The 12,123-nt window shown below is 60.3% G+C and overlaps 1 protein-coding gene and 1 pseudogene across 1 annotated transcript; one reads left to right on the forward strand and one right to left on the reverse strand.

The window, feature by feature from the left end:
* The first annotated feature begins 766 nt into the window (after positions 1-766).
* Positions 767-3,073, forward strand: LOC125621405 (antigen-presenting glycoprotein CD1d-like; annotated as a pseudogene).
* A 2,889-nt stretch (positions 3,074-5,962) lies between these two features.
* LST1 (leukocyte specific transcript 1) lies at positions 5,963-11,316 on the reverse strand. Its single transcript, XM_048818265.2, has 4 exons — positions 11,229-11,316; positions 6,739-6,852; positions 6,335-6,357; positions 5,963-6,199 (listed from the first exon to the last, which is right to left on the reverse strand). Exons 1-4 carry the CDS (start codon positions 11,239-11,241, stop codon positions 5,963-5,965), a joined length of 387 nt encoding a protein of 128 aa, XP_048674222.1. The 5' UTR covers positions 11,242-11,316.
* Positions 11,317-12,123: the final 807 nt, after the last annotated feature.

Raw genomic sequence — 12,123 nt, forward strand, 5'->3', positions numbered from 1 at the left:
CTTATGGCCCGGCACCTCTACGACTGGGGGCGTATATATCTAGACAGTTTGTATATATCTTATCTGTATCGTTTCCCCGGACAGACGGGTCGGAGCGAGGACTCGAGTCCTCCCCCTATTGCCCGGCACTTCTACGGCCGGGGGTGTGCACACCTGAATGAGCGATCGCTTGATACGGATGGCAGCGCGTGTCTGCGTGTTACACTTATGAGAAGCACAGGGGACCTTTTTCAGGGGAAAAGGCAACACGCCGCGTTTATTGAACATACAACAATTTGCGTATGTATTCAATCACACGCACACACGCGCTGTCCCAACCTTTCAGGGCCGGGCCCCCTGTTTAAATAGTGATTTTTTTTTTAATGGGACCAATGAGTTTTGCACCGTGATGTTGTAACCAATTGTCGTTTGACGAGTGCTTGTTTTCTTAAATTGTCCTTCTCATCCTTTATCTTGTTCTCTCATCAAGTCTCTCGGGGAGTTACCCCAGGCTGGTTTTGATCCCAGCTCTCTTGTCCCCATTGATAGGTGCCTGTCTCATCTTTAGAGTCATCAATCTGCCCTCCTCTGATGTTTCAATAGGGGCACGGTGCAGCCTCCTGGCGTCCTTGCGTCTGTCTCCGGTTTTCCCCTCGTACATCTGGTTCAGCGATGGCCTTCACACGGATCTCTGAACCCACATTCCTCATTCACACACGACACAGAATTGGTTTACACAGAGCATTTTGAACAGGTACATCAAGTTGCTTCCCCTTCCCCTGCCAGGATGCTGCCCCCTTTGCTGCTCCTCCCCTGGGCATGGGGGGTCCTGGCTGGTAAGTGGGGACTCCCCCGCCATTTTTGCTACAGGGATGCGTGGGGATGGTGTAATACTAGAGCCAGGGTGGGGAAGTACCACACTGGGCTAGTGACCCTTGCTGGGGCAGTAGGACGGGGGAGGCAGGTTAGGGATCAGCAGGGAGACCTCCTAGAGCAGGATTGTTTACGGGACAGAGACTCATTAATCTCTCTCCCCACCCGCTTTGTCCTCCACTTGTTTCCTGCCCCCTGCCCCAGGCTCTCCTCCTCTTCCGCCAGCGTCTGTCACCCTCCGGCTGCTCCAAATCGACATCTTCCACAACGCCAGCTCCACGGACATGGTGGGGACGGCCCTGCTGGGCGACCTGGAGACCCACTCCATGGACTGCAGCACCTGCAAGATCCGCTTCCTGCAGCCCTGGGCCCAGCAGGGCCTGACCCCGAAGCAGTGACAGGACCTGGAGCTGCCGATCCACGATTACCTGTTCAGCTTCATCCTTACAGCGAACATAGTAGCTCAGCACCAGGGAATGGGCTGTGAGCATGGAGCGGGCTGAGGGGATCCCTCCCCTGACCCACCCGAGATGCTGAGAATGGACACGCTCACCACAGTCACTGAGTGAGTCCTTGGGGGCAAGACAGCCAGTCCCTGGCCCTTTGGCTGATTGGAGTCAGCGGCCCCCAGAGGGGAAACACCCGTACCCCATTCTCCACCCAGGCCTGGGGCCAGATTGTGGTCTGAACTTCCGAGAGGGAAAGGCCCCGCGTCCCACTCCCTGAGCCGAGGCTCCGGGTCTTTCCTGACAGGTACCTGACCCTTTGAAAGCAGGCCATTTGGGCAGGGGTCTGTATCTCAGGAACCCCGTGACCAAGGGACCCCAAATTTGCATCACAAACTCTGCCGATGTAACGCAGCGATTTTCAAGCCAATCTGATTATGCACGTGAAAAATGAGCTTTACACAGAAACCGCAACTTACCCTGAACTCCAGCCAGGGCCGCCCCACAATCCCGCTGCCGTCGTGTGGCCCAACATCCTCATGGCACCTGACATTATGCCTTTACTCCCCCCGTCTCTCTACTTCTGCCCCCTCCTGGGACCTCCGGACGCCCCTCCTCATCCCCCTGCCCGTCCTGTTCCAGACCCCCTCGTTACCCAGGGCTCCCTCGGCTGCGAGCTGCACCCCAACGGCACCTCGAGGGGATTCGATGATGCTGGAGTGAACGGCGAGGACTTCGTCAGCTTCGACGCGGACGCAGGCAGCTGGCTTGCCTGGCGGGGGGACAAGCTGGCGCTCTACGCCCGGGACCTTCTCAACCGGGATAAGGGCCCAGCCAGCAAGATTCAGTTTCTCCTGAGAACATGGGTCAGTGAGCTCAAGAGCTTTGTCCAGCATGGGAAAGGGTCTCTGGAGAGGCAAGGGGAGGCTGGACACCACTCCCTGCCATGCAGCCACCTCTGGGGTGGGGTGTGTTTGCTGTTTATACAGGGATCCCGCACCCAGTGCTCCTATGCAGCCATCTCTGGGGTTGGGAATGGGGGCGGCTTCTACAAAGATCCCTCAGCTTGGACTGATATGCAGCCCCCTCTGGGGTGGGGCAGGGGACTGTTTATCCAGGGACCCCTTGCCTGGTGTACAAATGCAGCTATAGCTGGGGTGGAGCACAGCAGCCTGGGGGGCCAGAGCCTGCTGATCCCCTGGGGTAGGGGCACGTCTCCAGGGGGTGGGGGTGCGGTCGTGGTCCCTGGGGGCTTTTCCTGCACATCCTGAGTGGGACGGGGGTGGGTCCAGGCAGCAGGATTGGGGCGCAGGGAAGCAGAGCAGGTGGGTGGGGGGATGGATCATGGGGAGCAGGATGGAGGAGCTGAGGGGAACAGGACAGGACCGGGATGGGGGAGCAGAACTTGAGGAGGTGGGAAGGTGGGGGGAGAAAGGGGTGGGACTGCGGGGGAGGCAGAGGGAACAGGGTGGGGGGCTGAGGGCAGTGGGTCGGGTGGCTGGGGGGGACTGCAGGAGAGGTGGAGGGACCAGGGCCCATACTCCTGTCCCTGTTCCCAGCACGGCCCCCCCTGTTTTAAAGGGCACAGCAGGGGCTGGGGCCCCGGCCTGGCCATGGGCATCACCCTGGGGGCTCTGGCCGTAGCCGCCGTGGCCGGGGTGCTGTGGAGGAGCAGTCGCAGGTGAGTCCTCTCCCTCTCGGGGGTGGGGGTGGGGTCTTTACACCCCCTAACCCTCCCCCCCGCTCTCTCCTTCCAGGGGCTACCAGGGTGTTAGACCAGGGGAGTCCAGGGCCTCAGGGGGTGGCACCGGCCCGGGCGTGGGGATCGGCCCCTCTCCTGGGGACATGGACCTCGGGGCTGGATCCGTGCCCGGCTCCAGAGCTGCGGGCCCCCCGAGGGCCGGTCTGGATCAAAGCGCTGGGAGATCGGGGCCCTGGGTGGGGGGTGGGATTCTGCTCCCTCTGGGACGTTCAGGGGGCGTTGGACACTTGGGGGCGCCGTGGGATTGCTGGGATCCGGGTCTCTTGTAAGGTGTCATTACAGAGCTTATAACCGGCTGAGCGGGGGCCTCCCGTTGGTATGACGCTGTCAGTCTCGTATCGGAAACTAGGAATATGAAACATAACGCTGAGGCCTGTTCTCGCGATGCAAAGCGTGGGCCATTAATGGGGGCTTGGAAGCTTGAGTCAGACGGGACTCTCAGCCAGCCGGGAAAACAGAAGGTTTATTAGACGACAGGGACATGGTCTAACACAGAGCTTGTAGGTGCAGAGAACAGGACCCCTCAGCTGGGTCCATTTTGGGGGGCAGTGAGCCAGACAACCCCGTCTGCCCTTCACTCCATGTCCCAGCCAGCCCCAAACTGAAACTCTCCCCAGCCCCCCCTCCCCCCCTCCTCTGGGCTTTGTCCCTTTCCCGGGCCAGGAGGGCACCGAATTCCTTTGTTCTCCAGCCCTTTAGCTCTCACCTTGCAGGGGGGAAGGGCCCAGGGCATCAGTGGCCAGGAAACAGGGTGTCGGCCATTCTCTGTGTCCAGACCCCTGCACACACCTGCCCTCTAGGGCTCTGCAGTGATCATACACCCTCACCCCACCACCTAGATACTTAAGAACTGCCAAGGGGAAACTGAGGCACCCCCGCACTATTCAGAGGAAACATTAAGAACAGTCCCACTTCCAACCGAGCAATCAGCTGTGCCTTGGTGAGCTCTCCTCTCTCTGCACAGCTCTACAATGTCCTTCTTAAGGAGACGGTTACAGGCCATCTTCACGCTGTTCCCACATGGTCACAGACTCACAGGCCGGTGCTCTCCCTGCTCCCCACGATCCCTGGGATCCTCTTCAGTGCGACAGCCCTTCTCAGGGGTCCGCTCTCTCTCGGGGTTAAGCCGTAGGCTCCTGCACCTCTGGGAGCCACCAGCCCGCCCGTCTCTCACTAATCCCCCTGCGTTTTCCTGCTCCCTCGTCACTTACTGCAGGATGCTCTGTCCATGGGGTGCAGTTTATCCCACCGCTAGCACCAGGTGTCACAGGGTCCCCGGCCGATGCTCTGGGAACTGCTCCCTAATAAGCCAGGCAGGACTCCGGGGGAGCTTCCTCTCGCAGAGCAGACTGTCGCCAGGGCAAGAAGCTCACCCGGCTCCACCTTCCTGGGTCTGACCTCGGAGCATTCAGCATCCTCTGCCCCTCCGTGCGCTTCCCCCAGCGAGTCCGCCCACGTGGGGCTCCTGCCCCCCGACTCCGCAGTCAGACGTGACTCTCAGCCAGCAGGGAAAACAAGGTTTATTAGTCGACAGGAACGCAGCGTAGGGCAGAGCTTGTTAGCACAGAAATCAGTGACTTTCAGCCAAGACGTCCTGGACTCCCCCCTCTTCCAGTCCCCCCACATAGACTTCCAGCAACCTGACCTCCGATGCCCCCCTTTGCTCCTCCTTCTCTTTGTCTCCCTTCCCGGGCAAAAGGTGTCACCTGGTCGCACCCCCCTCCTGGGTCCCAGGTCACACTGGTGCAGACAGCTGGGCAGCCTCTCCTGCTCCCGGGCCCCAGCAACTCACACACCCAATTCCCACCCCCAAAGTATCGGTGCAGCACACAGGGAAACTGAGGCACACACAGTATTCGTCTGGGACGGTAAGACTCACACGCAGGATAACAAGATGAATAAAATCCCACTTCATCACAACTCTGTATAAAGCTTATACAGGGTAAACTCATGAATTGTCCACCCTCTATAACACTGTTAGAGAGAGATGCCCAGCAGTTTGTTCCCCCAGGGATTAATACTTATTCTGGGTTAATTTATAAGCAAAAGTGATTTTATTCAGTGTAAAATGCAGGATTCAAGTGGTTCTGGTAATAACAGACAGAACAAAGTCAGTCACTCAACAAAATAAAGCAAAAACACGCCAGTCTAAGCTTAATACATTAAGAAACTGAATGCAGGCTCGTTCACCTGCACATCCACCAATGTGATATACGCCAGCCTGTGCCAGCAAGGCCCCTCTGCCATGTACATTGGGCAAACCGGACAGTCTCTACGCAAAAGAATAAATGGCCACAAATCAGACATCAGGAATCATAAGATTCAAAAACTAGTCGGAGAACACTTCAACCACTCTGGTCACTCGATTACAGACCTAAAAGTGGCAATTCTTCAACAAAAAAACTTCAGAGACAGACTCCAACGAGAGACTGCTGAATTGGAATTAATTTGCAAACTGGATACAATTAACTTAGGCTTGAAAAGAGACTGGGAGTGGATGGGTCATTACACAAAGTAAAACTATTTCCCCTTGTTTATTCTCTGCCCCCCCACCCCCACCCCGGCCCCGTTCCTCACAAGCTCTTGTCAACTGCTGGAAATGGCCCACCTTGGTTATCACGACAAAAGGTTTTTTTTCTCTCCTGCTGGTAATAGCTCACCTTAAGTGATCACTCTGGTTACCGTGTGTATGGTAACACCCATTGTTTCATGTTCTCTCTGTATATAAATCTCCCCACTGTATTTTCCACTGAATGCATCCGATGAAGTGAGCTGTAGCTTACGAAAGCTTATGCTCAAATAAATTGGTTAGTCTCTAAGGTGCCACAAGTACTCCTTTTCTTTCCTCCATTATTGGGGACCCCCCTCCTGCTCCCCCTTGCCCCACCCCCTCCAGTATAACTCAGTTGGCGGCCACCCCTTCCTGGGGTTCCCGCACAAGCTCCCCGGGATCCGCGCCCCCGTCCAGCTGGCCGGCCCCTTCCCCACACTCCTCCCCCAGCCCCTTCAGTTCGGCCACGGTGGCGTAGTCCGTCTGGTGGGAGCCAGGGGGCTCCAGTTGCTGCTCCCCGACCTGGGCTAAAGCCAAATTCTGCAGAGAGGCATAATGCACCTCGGGCTCCTCAAGCTCAGCACTGGCCTGGAGGGGGGAACGGGCAACACAAGGGGTTAATAATGAGCAATGCCCCTCACTCCCGACCTGCAGCCCCTGCTCGCCCAGCCCTGGGCTCCCCCCCGCACAGGTCAGCCGGTGCCTCCCAGTCCTGTCTCTTACCTTCCAAGCCTCCAGCTTCTTTGCTGTAACAGAAAGAGAACAGTGTAAATCTCCACTCTGCTCCCAGAGCCAGGGAGAGAACCCAGGAGTCCTGGTTCACAGCCCCCCCGCTCTAACCGCCAGACCCCACTCCTCTCCCAGAGCCGGGGAGAGAGCCCAGCCCCCCCCCACTCTAACCCACCAGCCCCCACTCCCCTCCCAGAGCCGGGGAGAGAACCCAGGAGTCCTGGCTCCCAGCTCTCCCACTCTAACCACCAGACCCCACTCCCCTCCCAGAGCTGGGGATCGAGCCCAGCCCCCCCTGCTCTAACCCACCAGCCCCCACTCCCCTCCCAGAGCCAGGGAGAGAACCCAGGAGTCCGGGCTCCCAGCCCGCCTGCTCTAACCCACCAACCCCCACGTACCTCGTCTCCGGGCCCGGCAGAGGCAGACGGACAGCACCAGGATCACAACCAGCATGACAAACCCCGCGCCTGCCATGGCGGCGACTCCCCAGACTGGGATCCAGCAGTCTTTACCTACCAGACAGGTGGTCAATGCTGGGCGCCCCCCAGGCTCCCGTCCCCCCGGCTGCCCACCGGACCTGCGCTGGGGGCCAGGGCCTGGCGAGGGCGCTGTAAAATCTGCACTGCCGCCCCCCCGGGAGGGGCTGGCAGGATGAGCAGCCAAAGCCGCTGTGAGAAACTGAGACGACCCGGGGGCCCACCAGGTCGGGGGGTCGTCCCTCGCGGGGAGCATGGCTCACGGATTGAGCGGGAGACAATAAAGTGGCATGGAGCCCTGCTGTACGGCGGGGATCCCCCGGGTCCCTTGAGCTTTGCTGCGGGCAGGAACAAGTGGGCAAAAAACCCAGCCCACAGGAATTTGCGGGGAAACCCAAAATCCCTAATCTGGTTACCAAGAGTAGCTAGCATGACATTACAGCGAAGTCATAAAAACGGCCTAACATGAATATACCCCAGCAGCTTCTGAATGAACATGGGCCCCAGCAGCTGCTGAATGAACATGGGCCCCAGCAGCTGCTGAATGAACATAGACCCCAGCAGCTGCTGAATGAACATGGGCCCCAGCAGCTGCTGAATGAACATGGGCCCCAGCAGCTGCTGAATGAACATAGACCCCAGCAGCTGCTGAATGAACATGGACCCCAGCAGCTGCTGAATGAACATGGGCCCCAGCAGCTGCTGAATGAACATAGGCCCCAGCAGCTGCTGAATGAACATAGGCCCCAGCAGCTGCTGAATGAACATAGACCCCAGCAGCTGCTGAATGAACATGGGCCCCAGCAGCTGCTGAATGAACATGGGCCCCAGCAGCTGCTGAATGAACATAGGCCCCAGCAGCTGCTGAATGAACATAGACCCCAGCAGCTGCTGAATGAACATAGACCCCAGCAGCTGCTGAATGAACATGGGCCCCAGCAGCTGCTGAATGAACATGGGCCCCAGCAGCTGCTGAATGAACATAGACCCCAGCAGCTCCTGAATGAACATAGGCCCCAGCAGCTGCTGAATGAACATAGACCCCAGCAGCTGCTGAATGAACATGGGCCCCAGCAGCTGCTGAATGAACATGGGCCCCAGCAGCTGCTGAATGAACATGGGCCCCAGCAGCTGCTGAATGAACATGGGCCCCAGCAGCTGCTGAATGAACATAGACCCCAGCAGCTGCTGAATGAACATGGGCCCCAGCAGCTGCTGAATGAACATAGACCCCAGCAGCTGCTGAATGAACATAGACCCCAGCAGCTGCTGAATGAACATGGGCCCCAGCAGCTGCTGAATGAACATAGACCCCAGCAGCTCCTGAATGAACATAGGCCCCAGCAGCTGCTGAATTCTGTTTATACACATAATATATTCACTGACTTTTTCGTTTCTCTTTCCGGAGCGCGGGTGACTCTGTCTCTCTTGCGGGGTGGAAGATTGTTTGCGGGTGGAAATGGGCTAAAAGGGCACGAGCCAGGCCAGGAGCGGGCGGGGGTGGGCCTTGCGGCGTCGGGGGCGATTAGAAAACGAGCCCCGCGCCGGGCGCTGAGGAAGCGGGTGGGGAAGAGGCCCCCGTCCGTCCGGGGTGGATTGACGGGAGCATCGTACGGGGGAGGTCGCTGACCCGCCCTGCTCGGGGGTCCCGGGTCCTGTTCTGGGGGGCTGGGCTCCGGGAAACACGGGGACAAACTTCGAGGCCAGAGGAGAGCCACAAAATGGAGCACAGTTTAGAAAACCTGGAGAGGTTAAAAACCACGTGGGCCTGACGAGCAGGTTGCAGGGGCAGCTGGGAGGGTCTTCCCCGTCATGTGAGGGGCTTTACCGAGGCCGGGGATCCATTCTGCGTGTCCACAGAAAGCAGGAGGGACGTGACAAGGGTCACCAAGGGCGACTGTGGCTGGATATTAGGACAAACTTTCCAGGTCTCGGGGACGTTCAGCTCGGGAATCGGTGTCCACGGGCGGGTCGCGGGATCCCCGTCCCGGGAGGTTTAAAACCAGGCTGGCCAAACCCCTGTCAAGGAGGGTCTGGGTTGGCTGGGCCCTGTGAGGACCGCCCATGATGCCTCCAGCCCTGGAGGACGTTTCAACCGGCCCCGGTCTGAGTATTCCTGAGCATCGGGGTCCCCCCGCCCGAAATGAAGAATTTGGGCATCACTGACGCAGGCTCAGTGATATTTAGCTGTGGTTGAATGGGCATTTTTCTCTCACACACGCAAATGTCCCCGTTTGGGTGAGAAATGAAGTGGCTCCTTCTCTCCCAGAGGCAAGGATGGAGCCCCCACTCCCCTCCCAGAGCTGGGGAGAGAACCCAGGAGTCCTGGCTCCCAGCCCCCTGCTCTAACCCACCAGCCCCCACTCCCTTCCCAGAGCCGGGGAAAGAACCCAGGAGTCCTGGCTCCCAGCCCCCCATGCTCTAGATCACTTGGCTCCATGCACACCCCCCACCCCATGGGAGGCTCTGCCCCTTGGGGCCACGTCCCGGGGGTCTCACACCATGGCACAGGGGCATGGGCGAGGGACCCACAATTCAGCCATTTCAAACCAGTGGGGACCAGAGGATGTGGATGGGGGGTGGATGGATAGATGGGTGTGTAGGGGATGGATAACAAGAGGGGCGTGGGGGTGGATGGAGGGAGGGGTAGATGGATGGGGGAGGGGTGGATAGTTGGAGGGAGAAGGTGATGGGTGGGGGAGGGAGGTGCCGGGGGAGGGAGGTGGGTGGAGATGGAGGGAGGTGGGGATGCATGGGAGGAGGGAGCAAGGGGTAGATGGAGGAAGGGAGAGGGAGGGATGGATGGAGGAAGGGGTGGGTAGATGAGTGGGGGGATGGATGGGGGAAGGGGTAGATGGAGGGAGGGAGGGAGGTATAGATGGATGGGGGAGGGAGAGGTGGTGGGGGAGGGAGGGAGGGGTAGATGGATGGGGGAGGGAGGGGTGGGGATGGAGGGAGGAAGGGGTAAATAGGTGGAGGGAGGGAGGGGTACATGGAGGAAGGGAGCGGATGGATGGAGGGAGGAAGGGGTGAAGGGAGGGAGGGGTAGATGGATGGGGGAAGGGGTAGATGGATGGAGGGAGGGGTACATGGAGGAAGGGAGGGGATGGAGGGAGGGAGGGGTAGCTGGAGGGAGGGAGGGGTAGCTGGAGGAAGGGGTGGATGGAGGGAGGGGTAGATGGAGGGAGGGAGGGGTGGGGATGGAGGGAGGGAGGGGTAGCTGGAGGGAGAAAGGGGTAGATGGAGGAAGGGGTGGATGGAGGGAGGGGTAGATGGAGGGAGGGAGGGGTGGGGATGGAGGGAGGGAGGGGTAGATGGATGGGGAGGGAGGGGGTGGGGATGGATGGAGGAAGGGGAAGATAGATGGAGGGATGGAGGGTTGGAGAGGGAGGGGGGGAGAGGTAGATGGGGCCTGGGGGTGGAGGGAGGGAGGGGTAGCTGGAGGGAGGGGTGGATGGAGGGAGGGGTAGGTGGATGGAGGGGGGAGGGGATGGATGGGGGAAGGGGTAGCTGGTTCGGAAGGGTGGGGGTGGGGATGGATGGAGGGAGGGGTAGATGGAGGGAGGAAGGGAGGGGATGGAGGGAGGGAGGGGTAGCTGGAGGGAGGGAGGGGTAGCTGGAGGAAGGGGTAGATGGAGGGAGGGAGGGGTGGGGATGGAGGGAGGGAGGGGTAGATGGATGGGGGAGGGAGCGGGTGGGGATGGATGGAGGAAGGGGAAGATAGATGGAGGGAGGGAGGGTTGGAGAGGGAGGGGGGAGAGGTAGATGGGGCCTGGGGGTGGAGGGAGGGAGGGGTAGATGGAGGAAGGGGTGGATGGAGGGAGGGGTAGCTGGAGGGAGGGGTGGATGGAGGGAGGGGTAGGTGGATGGAGGGGGGAGGGGATGGATGGGGGAAGGGGTAGCTTGGTCGGAAGGGTGGGGGTGGGGATGGAGGGAGGAAGGGGTAGATGGAGGAAGGGAGGGGGAGGGATGGATGGAGGAAGGGGTGGGTAGATGGGGAGGGAGGGGCGGGGATGGAGGGAGAAGGGTTGGGGATGGAGGGAGGGGTAGGTGGATGGAGGGGGGGAGGGGATGGACGGAGGAAGGGGCAGATAGATGGAGGGAGGGGTAGGTGGATGGAGGGGGGAGGGGATGGATGGGCGGGTGGATGGAGACGAAGGGAGGGATGGGGGGTGGCTGAACGGAGGGGGGGGATAGACGGGGGAGGGGGATGGAGGTACCCTGGGTGGGCGGCAGGGCGGGATGGACAGTTGGTTTGAATCTCTCTCCACCCTCCTCCTCCCCATCGATCTCTCCCTCCCCTCACCCCCACCCCCACCCCTCGGCGGTCTCCAGCCCCACCGTCCCCCTCTGCTCCCTTCCCACCCCCAGCCAGGTCCCTCCCCCAGCCCCACGGCGCGGGGGGCACTGACCATTCCCTCCCATCCCCGCGGACAGCCCCAGGCCCGGCGAGCAGCTCCCCCAGCAGCGTCCGTCCGTCTGTCCGTCCCGCCAGGGCTGTGTGTCCTGTGGGTGGTGGGGGAACTTCTGCTTCCAGCTCCCCGGCCCCGGAAACCCCCAAGTGTTAAAACCAGAAGCTAGAGAGGCAGCTGTATCCGCCCTATACGTATATCTATTGGCTGGGAGCCTGGACATCTGGGTCCTCTCCCCAGTGCTGGGAGGGGAGTGGGGCTGGTGGGTTAGAGCAGGGGGGCTGGGAGCCTGGACATCTGGGTCCTCTCCCCAGTGCTGGGAGGGGGAGTGGGGCTGGTGGGTTAGAGCAGGGGGGCTGGGAGCCAGGACTCCTGGGTTCTCTCCCCAGCGCTGGGAGGGGAGTGGGGCTGGTGGGTTAGAGCAGGGGGGCTGGGAGCCAGGACGCCTGGGTTCTCTGCCCAGGAGACCCCAAGTGGAGGGGAAGTGGGAGGGGCAGCTTTGGGGCCCCCAAGGGAGAGCCTGGCAGAGGCAAAATTTCCACTGCTGAGGTGTGAAATCTACCCACAGCCCCAGAGGCCTTGTTCCCTGCCCAGAGGCCTGGCCGGCCTTGGGGGCAGGGAATGGGGCTCGGGGTTCGTCCCCTCGAGGGGGAGCCGGGCTCCCGGGGGATTGAGCAAGCTAGTGTAGTGGGGATGCAGAGTGCCAGGACTCCTGGGTTCTCTCCCAGCTCTGGGAGGGAAGCGGGGACTAGTGGTTAGAGTGGGGGGAGGGGAAGGGGAGTGCCAGGACTCCTGGGTTCCGTTCGCAGCAGAAGGTTGACCCAAAGTCCCCATCCGCCAGCCCCATGACTGGGATCCGTCCTTCCTTGAGAATCTGCCGGTTGTGAAATACACA

This window comes from Caretta caretta, chromosome 14 (assembly GCF_965140235.1).
Source record: "Caretta caretta isolate rCarCar2 chromosome 14, rCarCar1.hap1, whole genome shotgun sequence".
Classification (NCBI taxonomy): Eukaryota; Metazoa; Chordata; order Testudines; family Cheloniidae; genus Caretta; species Caretta caretta.